Below are 24,136 nucleotides of genomic sequence, written 5' to 3'. Positions count from 1 at the left end.
ACATGCAGAATCAATTGTAAATAATATGTAAATTGATAATAAATTCTATTTACAATCACAATTTATTGTAGAATAGAATAGCCCTTTATTATCATTATACACTATATACTGTTAGCGAATGAGGCTAGCGGCCGCCTGGCGTAACAGGAGCTTTTCTGGCGAAAATTCTTGTGGATAAATCCCTTAAATCCCTGAATTCTTCATAGATAAGGACTTAAAACTGTCTCGATTTTTTGGTTAAAAGCAAGGAAACCGTACAGTTAAGATTTATTTTATGTAGTTCGGGTTTACTTTACGTTTATTGACGAAGTACCATGCTACTATGTTAGCGAATGAGGCTAGCGGCCACCTGGCATAAAAGGAGCTTTTGTGGTGAAAATTCTTGTGAATAAATGCTTAAATCCCCAATTTCTTCATAGATATGGACGCAAAATAGGCTTGATTCTTGATTTAAAGCAAATAAACCACACAGTTAGCGTTTATTTTACATACATTGACGAAGTACCATGCTACTATGTTAGCGAATGAGGCTAGCAGGCACCTGGCGTAAAAGGAGCCTTAAATGCTTAAATCCTCGAATTCTTTATACATATGGACGTAAAACATTATCGATTCTTGGTTAAAAGTAAACTATGAGGCTAGTCAGTTACGAAAATTAGCCGCCTTCATGTGTAAACAAAGAAGAAAATGACTGCGAATAAATGTTTCAATCACAAATGCATGGTACAAAAATATATTTACCTCGAATCCTCGAACAAATCACTCCTGAGACAATCCTTCCTGTTTGTATGCGGTACATCTTTCGTAGTTGAATCCAATCGTAAGTAAATCCAAGGTTAAATCCGACATGAGCGTGTGCAGTCTTCGGCTATTACTAAATGAAGCTCGGCCCCCTCTGATAAGGCGTCGCGCAAAGAATGACGAAGTGACACGTCAATAGTGATGATGTTTATGGTAAAGTAGAATTATATATATTTATGTATACAGTGGTACCTCTACTTACGAAATTAATTGGTTCTGGAAGTGGTTTCTTAACCTGAAATTTCTTTAAGGAGAGACGCGTTTTCCATGGTAATGCCCTAATCTGTTCCAAGACCCCCAAAATTCAGACATAAACCTTTTTATAACGCATAAAAAGGCATCAAATTATGCAACAAATACATGTTACGATTAGATTATTGCACAATAGACATAAAATGAGAGTTGTGCATCATGTAAAAACAAAGAATAAAAATTACCGTAATTTCCCGAATGAGGCGCACCCGTGTATAACGCGCACCCCAAATTTACTTGTAAAATCTAGGGGAAATTATTGCACCCGTGTATAACGCGCACCCTAATTTTAGCACCAATAAATAGAAGAATACAAGAAAACAGCTCGTGTACAGATACAGAAATGTCATTTTACTGACTGGTGAAACACAGCACAAGCATAGCACATTGGTAGTTCAAAACATTACCATAAACTGACAATATTTACGGTAATAATATGATTTGACAACTTCTCCAACTTACCAGAATCTAGGAGAAAACAAAACACATGTGACTTTTCTTTTGAAGGCTGCTGTATAACTTGCTCGTTTCATCATGATGAATAAATGTTTCTTCCATGGATTGATACGGTAAAATAAAAGTGAGAACTGAAGTTGGAAATCGGAAAGAGTGCATCGCTGTAGACCAGGGGTGTCCAAACTTTTTGCAAAGAGGGCCAGATTTGGTGTGGTAAAAATGTGGGGGGCCGACCTTGGCTGACGTCCTTTACGTAGAACAATATATTTAAGCAAATTTTAGCAAGCCATTCTGTGTGTCACATTTGCTTTATTATTATTATTTTATTTATTTTTTTTAATTGATAACTACAACAATCTCGCAACTAGCCTTTGTGGCGTTCTCTTTCAACTCTGGAACTCTTGCGAAATACTGCTGCTGTGAAATTAAACTAGCTTCAAATTGCTTCAATTTCTCGCAGCGTATCTTTCCTGTAATCTTGTCATACATGTCAGCGTGTCATGTTTGGTAATATCGCCTCACATTGAACTCTTTAAAAACAGCGACTTTCTGTTTGCAAATGAGGCAGACACAGTTGTTGCGCATTTTAGTGAAGAAATAATCCAATTTCCACCTCTCCTTGAAGCGTCAGCTGTCGCAGTCAACTTTTTTGTTGTTGTTGATTGTGGCCATTTTAGAAAATTGGAAGTAAAAGGTCACATGGGGTAATGTTGCTTAGAGTGCTGCTGCTTTTTAGTGGGTAAATGAGGAGCAGCATTTAGTGTGTAAGCTACTTCATATGCTGGTAGCAGTACTGCTGACCAATTTATTACGAGTGTGTGCAGGCCAGACGTTACTGATTTCATGACAGAGGCTGGGGGCCGGATGAAATTTGACCACGGGCGGCATTTGGCCCCCGGGCCGGACTTTGGACATGTCTGCTGTAGACTAACAATAGGAACTATTGTTATTTGGGTTTGAGTGTCCCGAGGGACAGATATAGTTGACGGACACAGGAAGTCTGTGTTTTTACTTTCGTTATGGTCCGAGTTGCCAAGTTGCAATAAACGTTGACTCAAATGAGTTCAAGAAACTAAATTCTGTGCTTTATGAAGAGTGAAAAAGCAGAATTTAACACAGACGAAATCATTCAACCAATCAGAGTGAAGTATTACCGAAACAAAATGGTGACGTCATGTACCGTAATGGTTGGCAACTGATCGCCGCATTCATTTTCTTCAACACAACATGGCTGTGTCAATGAAACGAGACGTCGTGCAGCCATATTGAACTGGCAAGAAAACAATAAACCATGTCGCAAAGCGACCACAAGAGTTCGCTGTTAGACAGCACAAAAAGCCTTGCTGTAAAACTTACCAAAAGGCAGAATACTGTCTGAGCGGGACATGTGCGTTAATTGCGTCAAATATTTTAACGTGATTAATTTTAAAAAATAATTACCGCGCGTTAACGCGATAATTTTGACAGCCCTAATATATAAATATATATATATTTCTGTTTCCATCCCTGTACCCGTGTATAATGCGCACCATGATTTTACAAGTTGATTTTGGGGGGAAAAAAGTGCGCGTTACATTCGGGAAATTACGGTAATACGCTCACATAAAGCTGTCTGAACACGAGGGGGCAAATAAAGAGGATGCTGGGATATACACATACAGAAGAGGTCTCTCTCAGCCAATTGGATGCCAGGAAGATGTTAGGCAATAGCCAATGGCAGAGAAGCTATAAGTATGTTACGTTCAGTAAACTTCGGGAACTGCGAGTACCAGCCATTTTTTCCTTTGGTATCCTGAGATTTCTTTTGTAACTAGAGGCAATATTTTCCCATTGAGGCATTTCTTAACCTGAAAATTCTGTATGTTGTGACGTTCTTAAGTAGAGGTACCACTGTGTGTATGTATAGATATATCTTTTTTTTTTTTTTTTTTTTTTTTTTTTTTTAATTTTAACATTTTTAACGTAATTTCCGGACTGTAAGGTGCACCTGACTATAAGCCGCGCCCACCAAATTTGACACGAAAACTGAATTTGTTCATTGATAAGCCGCACCGGACTATAAGCCGCCGCTGTCCTCACTGTATTCAGTGATAGTTACACCAAAATATATTAACTGATAACTTTATTTGACAACGGCATCATAAGACTGTGATAAGAACAAATAAACCATCATTGCTTTAAAAAGCTTTATTTGGCCACCTCTGCTGCCACTTTCTGTCAACACTGTTGTAGTCCAACATGCCTCCTAGCATGCATTGCAGTGCTACGGATGGAATTAATTATCAAAATTCGTGTTCTGTGCTAATTATTTCTTCAGTTACTGTTCCAGTTGTTTCATTAATTGCTAGTTATGGTATTTAGTAACACTTTATTTGACAGTGGCACCATAAGACTGTCATAAAACTATCATAATTATGACATGACACTGCCATGAGTATAAATGAATGCTTATGACAGAGGCCATTTTGTGTCATCCGACAAATTATCTCACTTTTGAATGGATGTTGAAGATCTGAGCTGGAGATAAATGGAGTTAGTGACATAATTTGCTGGATGAGACTGAGTGAAATCGGTCATAAGCATTCAGTAATGCCCATGATAGTGTCTTAATTATGACAGTGTTATGACACCGCTGTCAAATAAACTGCTATGCGTTAACCCAAATAAATCAACAAATAAGTCACACTGGACTATAAACCGCAGGATTCAAAATGAGGGGAAAAAATACCAGCTTATTGTCAGAAAATTACAGTAGTTTGTCTTCCTGAATTTTTTTCACATTTTGTCTCTCACAGTTGAAGTGTACATATGAAGAAAATTGCAGACCTCTGTGCTAAGTTCGTCTACTTAAAATGATGACAATTGGTGGCTGAGTAAATCTTTTTGCTCCACTTTAAATACAACAAACCGCCTTTCCTATCTGACGCAGGAAGCCCTCCGGCTAGCGTTTCTCTACAATGAGCTGGACCTGGACCCTCCTCGCCATCCGCGCAGGAGGAAGATATAAAAGTTGTGTTGGATGAAAGCAGACGACAGGACAAGCAAGAATGAGACTGCGGTTTCTTTTTGATTAATGCATATCTGATGAGATATAATACAAGAGCTACATGTTAGCATGTATAGAGAATGTCCATGGCACTCAAATAACAGGCCTTCTCAGATATGTAACACCGCCCCGGGTGGTTGGTGTTAAACCGAGCATGTGCAGAGAACTCGATCATTAAACCCTCTCCTGGCTCAGTTGGGATCTGAGATTTGCTGACCGTTTTACCGTCATTGGCCCGGTTGGTGCTCATCAGAATCCGCAGCCGTTCGGGCAGCTCGACGACCGCCGAGAGATCGGAAACTGCGGACTCGTTGCCAAAATTGAGCACCACGAGGAAAGCGCGGTCCAGCCCGTCTAACTCTCGCAAGTAAGCAAAGATGCTGCTGTCGGCATAAATGTAACAGAACCAGCCCCGTTGAAGTGCCAGCTCAGACTGACGCAACGTGCTCAGGAAGCGGTACTGCGACAACACCGAGCCTTTGTCTTGTTTCTGGACCTGAAGGAGGACATGTGCTGTTTAAGAAAATTTGTTTTTGTTTTTTTTTTGTGTGTTTGTGGAGGGGTTTATACCTCCACATTGACATTCCTCCAGTTGGGGTGCACAGGCAACCAGGTCACGTTGGTCTTGTCGTTGAAGCCTGCATTGGAGTTGGCACTCCACTGCATTGGGGAACGCTGAAGATCTCGACTGGCACTCTGCAGCAAACACACGTGAATGTACAGTGCCCTCCATAATTATTGGCACCCCTGAAAAAGTTGTGGTTTTTAGCTTCTAATATATATTTTTTAATTCAAATAATATAGGACCCTAATGGAAAAAAAAAGAGAAAAATCCAACCTCCAATACAAGTGCATTCATTCAGTGGGGGAAAAATCCCACATAAAGAAAAAAATTATTTGACATCAAATAATGTGTGTCACAAATATTAGCACCCCTGGTGTTAATACTTTGTACAACCCCCTTTTGCCAACAAAACAAGGTCTGGGGACTGAGATGGCCATGGGAGGAGCTTGATTTTGTGTCTGGTGAACCATTTCTGTGTAGATTTGGCCATATGTTTAGGGTCATTGTCTTGCTGTAAGACCCAGTGACGACCCATCTTCAGCTTTCGGGCAGAGGGCAACAGATTTTGATTTAAAATGTCCTGGTATTTCAAAGCATTCATGATGCCATGCACCCTAACAAAGTTCCCAGGGCCTTTGTAAGCGAAACAGCCCCACAGCATCACTGACCCACCCCCATACTTCACAGTGGGTATGAGGTGCTTTTCAGCAAGCGCATCTTTCGTGGCACACCAGACCCACTTAGAGTGTTTGTTGCCAAAAAGCTCAATCTTGGTCTCATCTGACCAAAGCACACAGTCCCAGTTGAAGCCTGGGACCGTGTGCACTCTAAGTGGGTCTGGCGTGCCACGAAAGATGCGCATGCTGTATGCTTTGAAATACCAGGACATTTTAAATCAAAATCTGTTGCCCCCTGCCCGAAAGCTGAAGATGGGCGTCACTGGGTCTTTCAGCAAGACAACGACCCTAAACATATGGCCAAATCTACACAGAAATGGTTCACCAGACACAAAATCAAGCTCCTCCCATGGCCATCTCAGTCCCCAGACCTTGTTTTGTTGGCAAAAGGGGGTTGTACAAAGTATTAACACCAGGGGTGCTAATATATGTGACACACATTATTTGTTGTCAAATAATTTTTTTCTTTATGTGGGATTTTTTCCCCACTGAATGAATGCATTTGTATTGAAGGTTGGATTTTTCTCTTTTTTTCCATTAAGGTCCCATATTATTTGAATTTAGAAAAAATTAATAGAAGCTAAAAAACATCTTTTTTAGGGGTGCCAATAATTAGGGAGGGCACTGTAACTGGACATTGCCTCAATCAAATGTAATAGTTTTGCATTTACGCAGATAGTAATGCTCACTTATGACGTTTCTTATTGTAGCTGTAGTGCAGTACTGTATTACTACTTTTGGCATCATTTTTTTTTTTTTTTTTTGTAAAACTAGGTAACCGTAATATTTTAGCCAATACGGGTAATCCCCAGGTTACGAACGAGTTCCCATCCTACGCTGGCGACGTAACCCAAATTTCTGCCTAAATCGGAAACCAAAGGGAGGGCGCGTTCCTGGCGGTAGTGAGTTTTGTGGCAAACTCAACGTATCCTCTAGCAGAGGTGCCGGCGTTGTCATAGTATTCTGTTCGGTGGACGGAGACACACATGTCACGGCCAAAGAAACCTTGATAAATGCTCTTATTTGGGAGTTCGGGACACTTGAAAAATGGCTGTTACACCTCCAATTGCTAAGCTAAATTATATCTCGACCTACGTTTGTGTGGAACTGTAGTTCACAACATCAGTTAAAACTCCAGTGGCCTGTACTACGAAGCCGGTTTTCTGGCTTATCAGGGTAACTTCGAGAGTAACTTATCACGTGCAGCCTAACTTCCCGGCTAACCGGGACTACGAAACGTGCATATGTTGAATTATGCCATGGCAACATACGCCACACGTCAGACCTTACCTGAGAAAGCCAAAAATGTTTTGAAAGATTGTTCTCTGGTCAGATGAGACAAAATTAAAGCTTTTTGGGAAAAGGCATCAACATTGAGTTCACAGGGGGAAAAACGAGGCCTCTAAAGAAACTAACACGGTCCCCACAGTCAAACATGGCGGAGGTTCCCTGATGTTTTGGGGTTGCTTTGCTACCTCTGGCACTGGACTGCTTGACCGTGTGCATGGTATTATGAACTCTAAAGGTTGTGCTACCAAGTATTAGGCTGAGGGTGCCAATACCTTTGTCCTGCCCATTTTTGAAGTTCTGTGTAAAATGATAATGATTTAATTTTTTTTTTGCATTCTCTTTTGTGTTTTTTCATTGCAAGCATAATAAATGAAGATATTGCTACCAAAGTATTTGTAATTGCAATCATTTTCTGGGAGAAATTGAGCATTATCTGACAGAATTGCAGGGGTGCCAATACTTTTGGCCAGCAAGATATAAATACTGGTGAATGGAGGAGGACCGCAGAGATCGTAGATATTCTACGACCATATTGTCAAGCCAGTTCACTGACGCGCGCACACCACGCTCATAATTTTCTATAATTTCAATCTTCATTTCAATGGTAAACCTCACCTTTTTCCTTTTTTCACCACCTGCACTAACGTTGGAACCCATGTTGATTTCTCTTCCAAGAAAATCTGCCGTGCGTCCGTCTTGCGGGAAAACAAACTGCGGCGCTGTCATAAATCGCCACATTTAGAGCATGTCATCAGATGTAGGAACAAAAGGCGAGTCAAATTTTACGTCGGATGTCGAAAAGATCGTATGTCGAAGCGATCGTATCTCAAGGTACCACTGTACTCATTGAAAGAGACTACATATACTTGATATTGATCATGTCATTAGTATTGTAATTTTGATTTTAAAAATTCCTTACAAAAAGAACATTTTGGGGCAAGTTTCAAATATATCCTTTCACAGTAGCTATATGGTGGAAAACACAGACAAGACTGAAAAAGCAGTTTCTGCTCTTGCACTCCTTTTTAAAAGAAACTGCTGTATTTTAAGCCAAAACAACTGTTGTGTTTGAAAGAACAATATGTCTATATGCTGCCATAGCAGATTCATGGCGCAATAGGCCCGCAAACTATTTTTAATTTGTCCATTTTACCCTGGAAACCCCCGTTTACAGATGTCGCGCAACCGCTTTTGTTTCAACCCAGCCATAAAACGAAGGCAATTAATTATATTATTCAAAATGTCTGTCATTTTTAGCTTAGAATCATTAATTGATATCTATTATTTCGTTTAAAAAAAAACAACTTGAAAAAAATTATTTACTCGCATATTTTAAACTTTTAAACAAATTACAGCACAATGAAAAAAATGGTGTCTGTAAAAAAGTCACGGTTATCTACCTCATAACTATCGCTTAATTGTATTTTTTTTTTTTGTTACTGTTGCATTTTCTCCGACATGTTAGAATAGATGATAAATAATCGATCCAAACAAATTGAAAAAACACATTTAAAAGGGTAAATATATGAAAAAGAAAATCTCGACCACTACTTAATGTCTGCGATTTCTGCATCGCGACCCTTGTTATATTAACATGTTTCACCTATAAAATCCCCAAAGAATCCAGCTGCGGCCATTCATAGCTGTGTCTTGACACTCGGTGATGTATGCTACATGGAGTTTTTGGATCGAAACAAGGTAAGTACGCGATAATATCTTGTTAAAGTCATGGCGTCTGTAATTCTGCTCTTTCATGCTCTCTCCTCCAAATAGGGTTTCGCTGTTTAATTTTTTTTTTTTAAATGCCCTGCTGTTAAAAAAAATTCTTCCCCCAGAAAATTGAGATTTTAAGCTTTCCAATGATGTATCGCACATGCATATCGGACAATTTTGAAAGTTGGCCAAATTGGGGGTCTCAGAGCGGAACTTCAAGTCACCTGAGTGTTTTCCGCCATAGGCCTATACATAATTATGTAGGCGTTTTTTCTACGTGGAAAACATTTCATTTAAATATAACACTTCTTATACATGTGAATAACCTTTTTCCATTTGCACTGGGAAATACTGTATATGTGCTATTTCTTTAATGTGCACTTTGGCTTCCAAATGGGTGGTGTGACGCACATAGTAATAACTCATTTTCAGGTGAAAAAAATACAAGTCTTGCAATTGTATATCATCATCCTGTAAATGTTTGTGCACCATTTGTGTTTGCGATCTGTCAAATTGTACACCGCATGCTCAGAGAAAATATACAACAAGCTGGTAAAGTTGTATGGGATGTCGTCACTTTTTTTTTTTTGTTTGCTTGTTTGTTTAATATCAATACAGACACACAGTATCTGCACGGATACCCGTACTGGTCTTGGACTCTGATTTACAAAGGAAAATCCCAATAAATGTATTTTAAATTGTATCGGGGGTGAGCTGAGGAATAAAATGTACGCTAATTTTCGCACTATAAGGCACACCTGACTATAAGCCGCAGCCCACGAAATTTGGCACGAAAACGGCATTTGTTCATAGATAAGCTGCACTGGACTATAGGCTGCAGCTGTCCTCACTGTATTATGGGATATTTACACCAAAAGATATTAACCGGTAAAACTTTATTTGACAGCGGCATCATACGACTGTTTAAAGACCAAATGAAGCACCATGAAGCTTTGAACCAATTGGCTGCAAAGCTTTATTGCTTCAAGAAGCTTCATTTGGCCACCACTGCTCCCTTGGGGAAGACAGTCAACCTCTGCTGCCATCTGCTGTCAACACTGTTGTCATCCAACATGCCTCTTAGCATGCATTGCAGCGCTACAGATGTAAATAACGATCAAAAATCATTTTTTGTGCTAAATATTTCTTCAGTTACTGTTCCAGTTGTTTCATCAATTGCTAGTTATGGTATTTGCTAACACTCTATTTGACAGTGGTGCCATAAGACTGTCATTACACAATCCTAATTATGACATTTCTCTGTCCTGAGCATTCATGAATGCTTATAACAGATGTCATTAAGTGTTATCCGGCAAATGATCTCTTTTGAATGGATGCAAAACATCCAAGATGGACAAAAATTGAGTTAGTGACATAATTTGCCAAATGACACTTAATGACATAAGCGTTCAGTAATGTCCATGATAGTGTCATGTCATAATTTTGATGATTTTATGACAGTCTTATGACACCGCTGTCAAATAATGTGTTACCTAAAAAAAAAATCAACAAATGAGCCGCACTGGACGATAAGCCACAGGTATCAAAATGAAGGAAAAAAGCAGCGGCTTATAGTCCGAAAATTACGGTATGTTTTACCCTGTCGTATCTGCCGGCCGGGTCCTGAATCTGACTCTCTGTCACATTGATGTTCTCCATGCCTATCTCCTCGCCATAGTAGGTAGTCGGCGTACCAGGAAGAGTCAGCAGAAGCATGTTAATGACCCGTGAGTACTGCAAACCGGCCCGGGAGGCGACACGAGGCGTGTTGTGATTTCCAACCTGATCAGAGCAAAATGAATACTTACAGTCTTTCAGTTATGAACAATACGATGTCAGTCATGCAAATCACCTGCCAGTTAGGCCAGCGCCCAGTGGGCATGTTGGCCATCCAGAGATGCACCAGATGATTAACCCACAAGCCACTGGCGTTGTGAGGAAGATCCAAGAGATAGAAGTTAATGGGGAAGTCGCTCTCTTTCACCAGACGTGTCCCGTAGTACATCATGGTCTTTTCCACCTCTGGGCCGTCAGACGACTCGGTCATCATCAACCTAAAGCACAGAACCCACACGTGGTTGTCCAGAAAATATCTGTTATGCATAGTGAACTGCCAATCATTGCAGGGGGAATATGAACACAGAAAGCAAGGGTGTAGGTTTGCATAGGGACGGTAGGGACATAACACTACCAACTTTGCAGGATGCTCAAATTGTCCCCACCAACTTTAAAGAAACCTTATTTGCATTATATAATGACTTCAGTTATATGGAGGATTTAGATTGTCTTTCCATGTTTTAAGGATAGAATTGACCCTATAATTATTAATTGAATGATTTTCATTTAGGGCTGCAGCTATCGAATATTTGAGTAATCGAGTAATTGACTAAAAATTCTATCGATTAATCGAGTAATCGGATAAAACGTATTTTTAGGTGAAGAGCAGTTATAAATATACATGAGAAAACAAGACATTTCATCTAATATTGAACCATTTTCAGTCAATCAATGTCTTTATTTTCGATGTACATTGTTGAAAACAGCCAACAATTGCATCTCAGATGTAACTAAAATAAAAAGACTAATTCACTGCTTTCACTCAAAAATGTTTTTGATCTTATTAAATATATATATATTTCTTACCTAAAAATGCCATTACGCTTGATAACACACATCACTTAAAAGTTAGGATTTTTTCCCACGTGTTTCAATTGAATTTCTATTTGTGTCAAGCTATTTTCAAGTTCTAGTTAAGTTATAAGTTAGTTTAAACTGTAAGTCCTGATAGGATTTTGAGTTTTTGCAGTGTTCAAAATAAATGTATGATACAGGCTGTATTGGAGCACATTAGGGACCAGTGCTAGTTGGTGTTTTACTACTACTACTGAGCTAAAATTGATAGTTAGCATTATTAAGTTTTTATTTTACACCCTCATCACTCCACAACGCTATGTTAAGTTAAAACCTGTATGCAAGACACGTTAGCCACGCATCGACAGTGGTCATAATTAATAGAAACCTAGCCCTCTGCAGGGCTAACGTTACGTGAGCCAGTGACAGTAACGTTAATCTTATTTATTAGCACTTAGCGCTCTACTGCTTTAAGATGGCGGTTGATTACTAACGCCGCTGACTCTATTATTTCGCATCTAGTTCAACATACATGTGATCTCTATGAGACGCATCAGACGCTACCTGCTACCAACGTAGCATCATGCGGGCTAGTTTTTAGCAACGTCGGTGTCGTTTGTAGCGGCTGTCGGCTGCAGTAAGTTTTTTTTTTTTGCTTCTTCCTCTACGCACGTGACATCAGCGCGTTGTCCCGCATTAAAAGTAGTCCGAGCAAAACGTGATGCTTAGTGCTGTCAAAATAAACGATTACTCGAGGTGAATAAAATTACTCGGATCAGTTTTTAAACTTGAGTTACTCGAGTTGCTCGAGTATTCGTTTCAGCGCTATTTTCATTATGTTCAGACTTAAAATTTACCCCTTTTGACTTGCTGAATTTGCCAGTCTTTTTTATTTCCCTCAAATGCACGTTTGATTGGCAGATGACTTGACGTCCCCCCCTCATTCCCCCCACACCCCCACTCACAGCCAGGTATAGAAATGCAGCATGTCAACAACATGCATCCTCCTTTGGAGAGGAGGGATATTAAAAAAGTTTTTTCGGCCAGCAGCAGCCACGTCAATGTTGTGGAGGTGGGGAACACAACACTAATTTTCCTGCTGAAAGTCCGACCTGCATCAGAGTTAGCATAACATTAAAAATTGTGAACTTGCTAAGCTGCAAAACTCGAGTAGAACGCTGCTTAGAGAGTAGTGTGTTTGTGTTTTTTTTACTGTTAACGTTAATTAAACTGTGAGAAATGTAGTAAACCATGATTTACCCTCTTCTCCCCATTTTTTATTTTATTTGTAGGGTCATTAACCTATCAGTTAATTAGGTTCATATTTGTGAGAAATGTAGCCTTGACCCCCGTTCACCCAATCTGTTCGGTTGTTGGTAATGTTCCATCCCCAGCAAAAAGTGTACATGCAGGTTATGCTGTTATATAGTCCCTAAACCTACGCCCTTGACAGAAAAGGATCACTGTACCTGTATCTGCCAGGTTCCCGGCTGAAGATGTCCATGTGAGCCCTCCACTCCCTCAGAAGGTCATGTAGGCCCACCTGAGTGGTGGTAAAGTCGTGGTGGAGGTCCCACTTGGACGTAACCAACTCCTGGAAGAGGACAAAACAAATAGCGTGCAACAAAAGATCACATTATTGTGTGCACTATCTGATCCCAAGCAAAAAATGTTTTGTTGCACTTTTTCTTATCAAGATTCTTTAGATTTTTCATTGAAAAAAAAAAAACAAAAACGTAGGTCACACTGAACCGTGACCCCAAACCGAGGTACGTATTGAACCGTGACTTGTGTGTATCGTCACACCACTAAGGACCAAGGACAACGCCAACTTGGTGATGGTAATGCACATTTTTCAGTAAAACACCACATTATCTTCAACTAATTGTACCCAATTGGACACCATGAACTGTATAGAAAAAGTTAGATGAAGCTCGCCAAGCTAAATGCTAATGTTAAGGAGAACGCGAATGCTATGCTAACGCTCGGAGCCACCTAGCCAATCATCATCGCGTTTGCAATGGCGTCACCACCCCTATCCAGGCAGCTGTGAGAAATCAGGCAACTCGCGTCAACCAAATTGTAGTAGCGTGCCCCTTCACATCCTCAGTAATGGTAACGGCGATGCAAAGGTGGGAAAAGTAATTAATTAGATTACTCACTGCTTAAAAAAATAAAAAATAACGCCGTTAGAAACGCCGTTATAGACAAGTTTCCGAGGTAACTCCGTTTTACTTCCTTATGTCTGCTAGCGACTACCATTTCAGAATTTCTCCATCAAAACAACAGTGGAGCTGGAGTAACATTCCTCATCAAAATCCCTTAAATAAGACAATTTGGAAATACCGCATCCATCTGTCAACATCACGAAAGGGGAGGACAACATGTTCATGAAGGCAGATGTGGAACCAAGCTCGTGCCACCACAAAGACCGGGTGTTTTTGTAGCCATGTTGCCACTGTGTTATGGAAGGTATGTTCTTCCTATCCCTGCATTTTCATGTGTGCGGTGCTAAAAAAAATACTAAAGCTAAAATCTTGCGCGTGAAACGAAGTTTGCCTTTGATATTGTTATCACGATGATGATTGTAATTATTATAATCTTTAATACTATTTACTACAACTACTGTGACTCCAACACATGCTATCTGCTGCTAGCCTGTTGCTAATCAGTACGTGTAGATGGCACAATTATGTCAACGCATACAGTGCCCGCCATAATTATTGGCACCCCTGAAAAATAGGTGTTTTTTAGCTTCTAATATATTTTGTTTTAATTCAAATAATATGGGACCTTAATGGAAAAAAAGAGAAAAATCCAACCTTCAATACAGGTGCATTCATTCAGTGGGGAAAAAATCCCACATAAAGAAAAAATTATTTGACATCAAATAATGTGTGTCACAATTATTACCACCCCTGGTGTTAATACTTTGTACAACCCCCTTTTGCCAACAAAACAAGGTCTGGGGACTGAGACGGCCATGGGAGGAGCTTGATTTTGTGTCTGGTGAACCATTTCTGTGTAGATTTGGCCATATGTTTAGGGTCATTGTCTTGCTGAAAGACTCAGTGACGACCCATCTTCAGCTTTCGGGCAGCTTTGCCAAAAAGCTCAATCTTGGTCTCGCGCAAAAATACACACGGTCCCAGGCTTCAACTGGGACCGTGTGCTTTGGGCAGATGAGACCAAGATTGAGCTTTTTGGCAACAAACACTCTAAGGCTACGTTCATACTACAGGTCTTAATGCACAAATCCGATTTTTTTGTCATATCTGTTTTTTTGGCATGCCCGTTCAGACTGCCTTCGTCCATTGAGACCATTCAAGTATTACGCATGCGCACTAATTGGCAGTCCGACACGCGCTGAGCAAGACGACCCGCATGCGCAGAAGCATCAAAACAAATGACCACACATGTTGGCTGTCATCCGTCATTCCAGGGATTATCATATTTTGCTTGTTAAAAATAGGACACAAATAACAGACATTAATAATCCACGTTTAGTTTTATTTTCAAAGTTTATATGGACTGATAGAACGCATACACACACACACATAAGCCTTGACGTGTGTGCGTGAAATGACGTGGGTGCGTCAGTTTGCCCCGACTCGGCCATGTGTTCTCATTCGGCGCACAGAATTAAAATCGAAAATTGACAGGGTTATCCTTTTCTTCATTTTATTTTTTTATGACTGTGGTCAAGCCCGCTTCGTGCTTAAAAGCAGAGTTCAAGCTAGACGCTAATGCCTGCATCGATGCCGCCCTTCGTGCCTCTTCCTGTTTGCTGACGTAATTAGTGCATGGATTCCGATTCCGGAGACTGGACAGTACAGACAGCCGCGACAGTCTGGAAAAATGTGGCCCAGATCGGATTTGAAATGGTCCAGTTCTATGCGACTTGTCACGTTCATACCGTCAAGTTAATGCCTCACTCGAGTCGGAAAAACACGAAAAAATCGGATTCGTGCATTAAGACCTGTAGTATGAACGTAGCCTAAGTGGGTCTGGCGTGCCACGAAAGATGCGCATGCTGAAAAGCACCTCATACCCACTGTGAAGTATGGGGATGGGTCAGTGATGCTGTGGGGCTGTTTCGCTTCCAAAGGCCCTGGGAACCTTGTTAGGGTGCATGGCATCATGAATGCTTTGAAATACCAGGACATTTTAAATCAAAATCTGTTGCCCTCTGCCCGAAAGCTGAAGATGGGTCGTCACTGGGTCTTTCAGCAAGACAATGACCCTAAACATATGGCCAGATCTACACAGAAATGGTTCACCAGACACAAAATCAAGCTCCTCTCATAGCTATCTCAGTCCCCAGACCTTGTTTTGTTGGCAAAAGGGGGTTGTACAAAGTATTAACACCAGGGGTGCTAATAATTGTGACACACATTATTTGATGTCAAATCATTTTTAATTTATGTGGGATTTTTTCCCCACTGAATAAATGCACTTGTATTGAAGGTTGGATTTTTCTCTTTTTTTCCATTAAGGTCCCATATTATTTGAATAAAAAAAATAATATATTAGAAGCTAAAAAACACATCTTTTTCAGGGGTGCCAATAATTATGGAGGGCAGTATTTTTTTTTTTTTTTTTTAAATCATTTGTCTTTTTTTTTTTTTTTTGGTCAAACTGCATTTTTCCACCCAGAGTGAGGGGCACACTTTAAATATATTAAAGTGAAATACGCATCTTTGAGTGAACTTCGAGTAAAATTCAAGTATCTTGAGGCCGGGCTGAGTGTCCTCTTTTTTGGAAATCAAAATATGGTCACCCTATTTTGATCTTATCGCAATTGTGAGAGTATGTTTTGTTGTGACCTGTATGTGCATGTGTAGTTCATGTGTAGTTCATGAAACAAACTTTTTTTGGGGGGTTCTGCTGAATTTGAAGTTCACACCTATCTTGGCTAAATTCTGAAGATTGCAATTTGGTAGCTTAGAGGACACCAGCCTGTATAAAGTTTAGTAGTAATAGCTTGTAGACCACCAATACCTGGCCACCTGGATAGCTCATGTAATGAAAGCCACACAGGAGTGACTGTTTTGTTTCATAAAGGCAGCAACTTCACATTGTGCGCAACTTTGAAGCCATCGCACTACAATGAAGTGCATCTTAGCCGTGAGTGGAATCTTGTAGTATTGAATTATGCCTCCAATCTTTCCACTTCTAACGATACCAAGAAAAAGATGATTTTGTGACGGAATCCAAGTTTTATGCAAAAGATTTATCAAGGTAAAACTCACAGGAGGCTTGTTTGGGTCCACCTGAGGCTCATCCCTCAGGTGCGCGGCCTCAAGCAGGTACATCACCGCATCCATCCGGAAGCCATCGACTCCCTTGTCCAGCCAGAAACGAATTATATCCTGAAATTAAATTATTCAAATATTACAATGGGGACAACTGTCACTTGCACTTTGAGCTGTCAGCAGTTAAACGCACATAAACTGAAGTTAATGTGTAATATTGTCAGGCAGGTTATGATAGACTTTGAATCTCTTTGAAGTCCTCAAATGATAAAAATGGGTTGCAGTGAGAGAGATGACACTGTTTTGACAGCAGACAATGAAATGTGCCGTAATTTTACAAACAGTAATTTAACCATTTATAAGGCACATAATCATTTTAGGTCATTAAAAAGCTTGCCTCATAAAGACCTGGCGTCACTATACGTGGACATCACATTTTGGGTCATTTAATCCAAAATTGTGCTACACAAAATGTTAATATTGTGACCCAAACAGGTCTTAATTAGAAATGATTACATGTAGATAGATAGCAAGGGCGTAGGCTTGCATAGAGACGGTAGGGACATAACACTACCAACTTTTCAGGATGCTCAAATTGACCCAATCAACTTCTAAGCAACTTCATTTGCATTACAAAACAGTTCAGTTTAGTGCTGTAACGATTAATCCATTAACTCGAGTAATTCGATTAGGAAAAAAATTGGAATTAAATTTTGCTGCTTGTAGTATTGAGTATGGTCGAGTATGGAGTTGAATGGTTTGTTTTGTTTGTATTTAGTCTTATTGACTTTGTTTTATTTATTTGGTAACTGTGAATATGACTGGCTGAATCCAGCTGCTCCCAGTTAAGACCAACATAAGCTAAGTTTTTGTTTGAGCTAATGATTTTTAATGCATTCGAAATTTAGTTTAAGAGCATTGTTTTTTAAAAAAAAAAGCATTTTATAGCATTGAAGCTAGCAGATTTTGCTATGTAAGTTAGCCAATTTTTGTTTTGTTGTACTTAGATCCTCATTTTTTTTTTTTTTTTTTAACACCGTTTGAGACTCAGCTCAGGTATTTTATTGTTTATGTTCCTTATCCGATTACTCGATTATTCTAACTAACTACTTCAACGATTAATCAACTACTAAAATAATCGATAGCTGCAGCCCTAGTTCAGTTATGTAGGTGATTTAGGTCGTCTTCTCATATGTTGTAAAAATAGAAGAGATCCTCCCATTATTAGGTATTTTTATTATTGCTATACCAATATTTAGAAAATTGAATTAAAAGTCCTACATGTATACTTTGATCTAATTAGAGTTCTCATTTTTGTGGTACTGTAAATCCACAATTTTGAACAAGTTCTGGGCAAGGTATGTTAATTTTAGTAGTGGACCTCTGTGACTGCTCACATACTCAAAACTTGCATTTTTACTGGACCAATATTTTAAAAAATGAATTACCGTAATTTTTTAAATGTAAGGCGCACCTGACTATAAGCCACCACCCACCAAATCTGACACGAAAAGAACATTTGTTCATAGATTCATAGATAAGCTGCACCGGAGTATAAGCCCCAGCTGTCCTTGATGATGATGATGGGATATTTACACCAAAAGATATTAACCAGTAAAACCATATTTGGCAACGGCATCATAAGACTGTCTTTGACCCAATGAACCACCATCATTGCTTCAAGAAGCTTCATTCGGCCTCACTGCTCCCTTGGGTGAGACAGTCAACCTCTGCTGCCACCTGCTGTCAACACTGTTGTCATCCAACATGCCTCCTAGCTTGCATTGCAGCGCTACAGATGTAAATAACAATCAGAACTCATGTTCTGTACTAATTATTTCTTCAGTTACTGTTCCAGTTGTTTCATTAATTGCTAGCTATGCTAAGCCCCACTAGAATATAAGCCACAGAGGTTTAAAAAGAGGTTTATAGTCCGAAAATTACGGTAAATGTCCTACATGTGAACTTTGATCTGGTTACAGATCTCATTTTTGTGCTACTGTAAATCCACAATTCTGAATGATTTCTGGCCAAGGTTGGTAAATATTAGTAGTGAACCTCTCCGACAACTCACCAACTCAAAACTATGCATTTTCTACTAAACCAATATTTAGAACATTTGAATTAAAAGTCCTTCATGTGTACTTTGATCAGCTTACAGTTCTCTAATGGTTTACCCATGTTATAGTTTATTGTGTCAATGACCTGTTTGCAATAAAATCACTACACTGTTGTAATTATTTTACTGAAGGCTAAGGTTATTGTTTACGATGATTTTTGTCCAAAACAACATTAAATGCTTTTTTTTTTTTCATCTGGGTACAGGTACATGTGTTGCCGGCTGGACGGCTTCCAGTACCGTCCATGAATTGGGCCGGTCTTTCAATGACTACCGGGCCCCCACCGCCCTTGTTACTCCCTATCCCCTTTCACTATACTGTCCCCTACTCGTTGACAGCTTCTTCCCATTATCAAAATTAACAAGATAAAATAAAACAACTCCCCCTACCCCCACATTTTTGCACAGCTCACTTTAGGTAACCTTTAGAACTGAGTGAGCATCAACACTAATGGTGCACACTGGTGTCAACTTACAAGCATTTCCTGGCGGACATGAGGGCTTCTGAAGTTGAGGTCAGGTTGCTCCTTGAGAAATTGATGTAGGTAACACTGTCCTCGAACGGCATCATATGTCCATGATGAGTTCCCAGCCACGCTCACCTGAGAGAAGTAGAGATTAAACCTTCTCAGTTTGTAATGAAGTCTTCACTGGAACTTACCCAGTTATTGGGTTTGGGTCCTGTGGCTGTACAGTCAGCCCAGACGTAGTAGTCTTCGTAGTGTGGATCTCTGGTGCGACTTAAATTGAACCAACGGTGCTTGTCACTCGTGTGATTTGGAATGAAGTCCATGATTAGCTTCAAACCTGATGGAAGCAGAGACAGGCAGGCATCCTGTGAAGTGTGCTGCCACTGTAAAGTTTGGTAAAGCAAGGCGTTACCTAATTTGTGCATCTCAGCCAAGAGGTCTTCAAAGTCCTTCATGGTGCCGAAAAGCGGGTCGATGGCCTGGAAATCTTCCACATCGTAGCCCAAGTCCCTCATGGGTGAGCGGTAGAAAGGATTGACCCACACTGACTTAATGTTCAGGTACTCGAAATGCCCAAGCTTCTCTTGAATGCCTACCCAAGTGTACACCAGCAGATGATGCATCAACATTCCAGGCAACAAAGCATTTCTTTTTATTGAGACTTAATTTACTAAATATTTCTAACTTGTGGAGCACTTAAAGAAAGCAGACCCCACCATACCTCCATCCATTATCTAGCGCTTAATGCGGGGTGAGGTCGTGGGGGCAGCAGGTTTAGTAAGGAAGCCCAGACTTCCCTCTCCCTCGCCACCTCAACCAACTTCTCCGGTGGGATCCCAAGGATTTCCCAAGTCAGCCGAGAGACATAGTCTCTCTAGCGTGTCCTGGATCATCCCTGGGGCCTCCTGTCGGTGGGACATGCCCGGAAAACCTCTCCAGGAAGGCGTCCAGGAGGCATCAGAATGAGTCACCTCAGCTGGCTCCTCTCAACTCGGAAGAGTAGCAGCTCGACCCTGAGTCCCTCCCAGATGACTGAGCTTCTCACCCTATGTCTAAGGAAGAGCCCAGACACCCAGTGGAGGGAACTGATTTCGGCCGCCTGTATCTGGGATCTTGTTCTTTCGGTCACGATCCACAGCGCATGACCATGGTTGAGGGTACGAACATAGTTCGATTGGTAAATCGAAAGTTTTGTCTTTTGGCTCAGCTGCTTCTTCACCACAACGGAACAGTACAGAGTCCACATCACTGCAGACTGATTCGATCCACCTGTCGATCTCCCGCTCTGCTCCTGCCTTCATTTGTGACCAAGACCCCAAGATACTTCAATCCAATTCGTGACCAATCTCATCCAATCTCATCCCCGACACAGAGAGGGTACGCCACCCTTTTCCTACTGAGGACCATGGTCTCGGATTAGGAGGTCCTGATCTTCATTTCAACCACTTCACACCCGGGTGTTATAGATCCCGGCTTGATGAAGCCAACAGCACCACATCATCTGCAAAAAGCAGAGATGCAATGCTGAGGCCACCAAACCGGATCCCCTCAGCGCTTCGGCTGCACCTAGAAATTCTGTCCTTAAAAGTTGTGAACAGAATTGCTGAAAAAGGGGCAATCTTGTCCAACCCTCACTGGGAACGAATCCTACTTACTGCCGGCAATGCAGACCAAACTCTGGCACCGGTCGTACTTGTACCGAACAGCCCTTACCAGGGGGCTCGGTACCTAGTACTCCCAAAGCACCCTCACAGTACTCCCGAAGGACACGGTCGAGCGCCTTCTCCAAATCCACAAAACACATGTAGTTGGGCGAACTCCCGCGCATCCTAGAGGACCCTACCAAGACTGTAGAGCTATTCCACTGTTCCACGGCTGAGACGAAAACCATACTGCTCCTGCTGAATCAAAGATTCGACTTCCCGACGTGCCCTCCTCTCCAGCACCCCTGAATAGATTTTACCAGCAAGGCTGAGGAGTGTGATCCCTCTATAACTGGAACACACCCTCCAGACCCCCTATCTAAGTAGACAAATTCAAAGCATCGCCGTAGTTCTCAGCTCTGTGACCTTTGCCCTTGTCTCATCATATCACCTACCCTGCAAATTTGGTTGATAAGTTGACCTGTTACCAAGCTTTCGCAAAATTGTGTTGAATGTGTACCTAATATTTTTAAATCAACAGAGGCCGTCACGTGTATCAAATCGTGGCAGACTTTGTAATATCGGCAAATATTGGATCCTTGCCCAAATAATCAAAACCGTATCGTCATGAAATTGGTGATTCACACCACTAGAACCCCGCTTCCTGCCAACTGTCAAATGGGATATGCTCTGGCACCCCCATGACACTCGTGAGAATAAGCCGCATGGATGATGACTGAATAAAACACCTCCGTTCCAGACTGTCAAGATGAACTTAACAGCAAAAGACATACATCGAAATTCAAAATGACATTTTTAAACCTTCCAAACTATGTTAAATATAGATTTTACCGTGGATTTTGACAAAATATGTTAGTGTTGTAACCGTCTAACCCTGCAAAGAGATGAGCAGAGTAGCCTATATCATGCATTTCATATTTAAGGAAGACCTGTTACACTGACACTATTACCGTAATTTTCGCACTGTAAGGCGCACCTGACTATAAGCCGCCGCCCACCAAATTTGACACGAAGACCGCATTTGTTGATAGATAAGCCGCAGCCGTCCTCGCTGTATGATGGGATATTTACACCAAAAGATGTTCACCGGTAACACTTTATTTGACAGCGGCATCATACAACTGTCATAAGACCAAATGAACCACCATGAAGCTTTGAACCAATTGGGTGCAAAGCTTCATTGGTTCAAGAAGCTTCATTTGAACATCACTGCTCCCTTGGAGGAGACAGTCAACCCCTGCTGCCACCTGCTGTCAACACTCTTGTTGTCCAACATGCCTCCTAGAATGCATTGCCGCTCTACAGATGTAAATAACAATCAAAATTCATGTTGTGGGCTTATTATCTCTTCAGTTACTGTTCTACTTGTTTCATTTATTGCTAGTTATGGTATTTGGTAACACTTTATTTGACAGTGGCGCCATAACACTGTCCTTAGACAATCATAATTATGACATGACACTGTCATGAACATGACATAATGAATGTTTATAACGGATGTCATTTAGTGTTATCTGGAAAATTATCTCACTTTTGAATGCATGTAAAAGATCCGAGCTGGACATAAATGGAGTTATTGCCATAATTGTCCAGATCACACTTAATGACATCTGTCATAAGCATTCCGTAATGCCCATGATAGTGTCATGTCATAATTATGACGGTTTTTTAAGTCTTATGACTCCGCTGTCAAATAAAGTGTTTCCCCCAAAAGAAATCAAGAAATAAACCACAGGATTCAAAACGAAGGGAAAAAAATACCGGTTTGTCCAAATTTACGATTATAGGCTTTTTTCTCATCCTTATATTCAATGGCAAAGTAATATGTGCAAAAAGCGGAACTGAGTGAATTATTGGGAGGGGTGAAATCAATATACCGTATTGGCCCGAATATAAGACGGTGTATTTTTGCATTGAAATAAGACTGAAAAAGAGGATTGTCTTATATTCGCGGTCTAGACATTATACCCATTCACGACGCTAGATGGCACCAGATATCATTGAAGCCATGTTCTGTCATGACAGATCTCAGCTACTCTCCCCATTCACGACGCTAGATGGCGCCAGATATCATTGAAGCCATGTTCTGTCATGACAGATCTCAGCTACTCTTTTTAGTTGAACCAGCTTGCATTATTTTATTGCAATGTTTTTCCTTATTCAGATTTGTTTCAAGACTACAGTAACAGACTTCACTTTGATGGTTAATGCAGTTATTGCAATTTTGTTGTTTTATCACAATAGATTGGTTAATATACATTTCAAAAACCAGAAGCAATTCATTTGCGAATGTGATTGCACTTTAGTTTACATATTTAAATGTTCAGATATTAAGATTTGAATGAGGCAAAATATGATGCTTTTTCTTTCAAATATATTGTTATAATCATTTGTTTCGGATTAACTAATTATTTTCTGTATAAAAATGAATTTATGTGTTCAAAAAGTCTTTTTTCAAACTTGAGTCTTGAAAAAGTCTTATAATCAGGGCCGTCTTATATTCGGGTCAATGCGGTAATTCCAATCTGGTATCAGTGAATCCTTAACACCCACACTTTCTCCCACCCACAATGCTTTTGAGTGCCGTTTTTTCTTTTACATTCATGAGTGTATCACTTTATGTAAGTTCTGCCTCCAAACACATATTCAGGAAAATGCAATATTGCCTACTCACCTTTGAGGTCTCCTACTCCATCTCCGTCGGAGTCCCTGAAGGAGCGGGGGTACACATGATAGACGGGGGACAACTGCCACCAGCTGAGGCAGCGGGGTGACAGCGCCACCACACTAATGGTGAGACCCACCAGTGACAGCGTGCAAACCACAATCAGCCAGAAGAGGATCTCACGCGGGACTCGATAGCAAGCCTGCGAAGAGTAAAGCAGCAGCACCTCCTTGGGCATGCCGGCATAAGGCTTGAGTTGCGTGTACTCCTCGGCAGGGGGTTCTACCACCTTCACATCTAGCTCCACAGGGGTGGTGGTGGTACTCGTGGTACCCTCAATTGGCTTGTCGCCTTCCACCTGCTGGAAGGCCGGATTCATTGTGCCCAGCTCCATATCGTCTTTGAATAGTCTTAACGTGCGACTTGAGTTGCTTCTTTCTCGAATGTGTGTGGAAAAGGTCAGGGTTCTCTCCTTAATCTTTATCTCACACACTCATGCGCACTGCTAGTCCAACCTGTGGAATGCACAGGG

At 40.7% G+C, this 24,136-nt stretch overlaps 2 protein-coding genes across 3 annotated transcripts in view; one reads left to right on the top strand and one right to left on the bottom strand.

Moving 5' to 3' along the window:
- The window catches only part of prepl (prolyl endopeptidase like), a 24,513-nt gene extending 19,167 nt beyond the window's left edge, over positions 1–5,346 (top strand). For both annotated transcript variants that reach the window (XM_057849059.1, XM_057849058.1), the window contains exon 15: positions 4,439–5,346. In XM_057849059.1, the coding sequence (XP_057705042.1) occupies positions 4,439–4,516 (78 nt within the window). In that variant the 3' untranslated portion in view covers positions 4,517–5,346. The remainder of the gene's footprint in view (positions 1–4,438) is intronic.
- Positions 583–24,136, bottom strand: slc3a1 (solute carrier family 3 member 1). Its single transcript, XM_057849060.1, has 10 exons — positions 23,614–24,136; positions 19,688–19,867; positions 19,467–19,612; positions 19,282–19,407; positions 16,684–16,803; positions 12,901–13,025; positions 10,653–10,854; positions 10,400–10,582; positions 5,126–5,251; positions 583–5,051 (listed from the first exon to the last, which is right to left on the bottom strand). The coding sequence occupies exons 1-10, from the start codon at positions 23,996–23,998 to the stop codon at positions 4,620–4,622; spliced, it is 2,025 nt and encodes a 674-aa protein (XP_057705043.1). The 5' UTR covers positions 23,999–24,136; the 3' UTR covers positions 583–4,619.

Source organism: Corythoichthys intestinalis, chromosome 10 (genome assembly GCF_030265065.1).
Source record: "Corythoichthys intestinalis isolate RoL2023-P3 chromosome 10, ASM3026506v1, whole genome shotgun sequence".
NCBI lineage: Eukaryota > Metazoa > Chordata > Actinopteri > Syngnathiformes > Syngnathidae > Corythoichthys > Corythoichthys intestinalis.
This window is presented reverse-complemented; position numbering and strand designations above follow the sequence as displayed.

Coding starts and splice junctions, on each gene's coding strand:
- slc3a1 (XM_057849060.1), bottom strand. CDS start 23,998: ATGGAGCTGGGCACAATGAATCCGGCCTTCCAGCAGGTGGAAGGCGAC. Junction 19,868..23,613: donor TGGAGTAGGAGACCTCAAAG/GTGAGTAGGCAA, acceptor ACACTTGGGTAG/GCATTCAAGAGAAGCTTGGG. Junction 19,613..19,687: donor GGCTGAGATGCACAAATTAG/GTAACGCCTTGC, acceptor TGCTTCCATCAG/GTTTGAAGCTAATCATGGAC.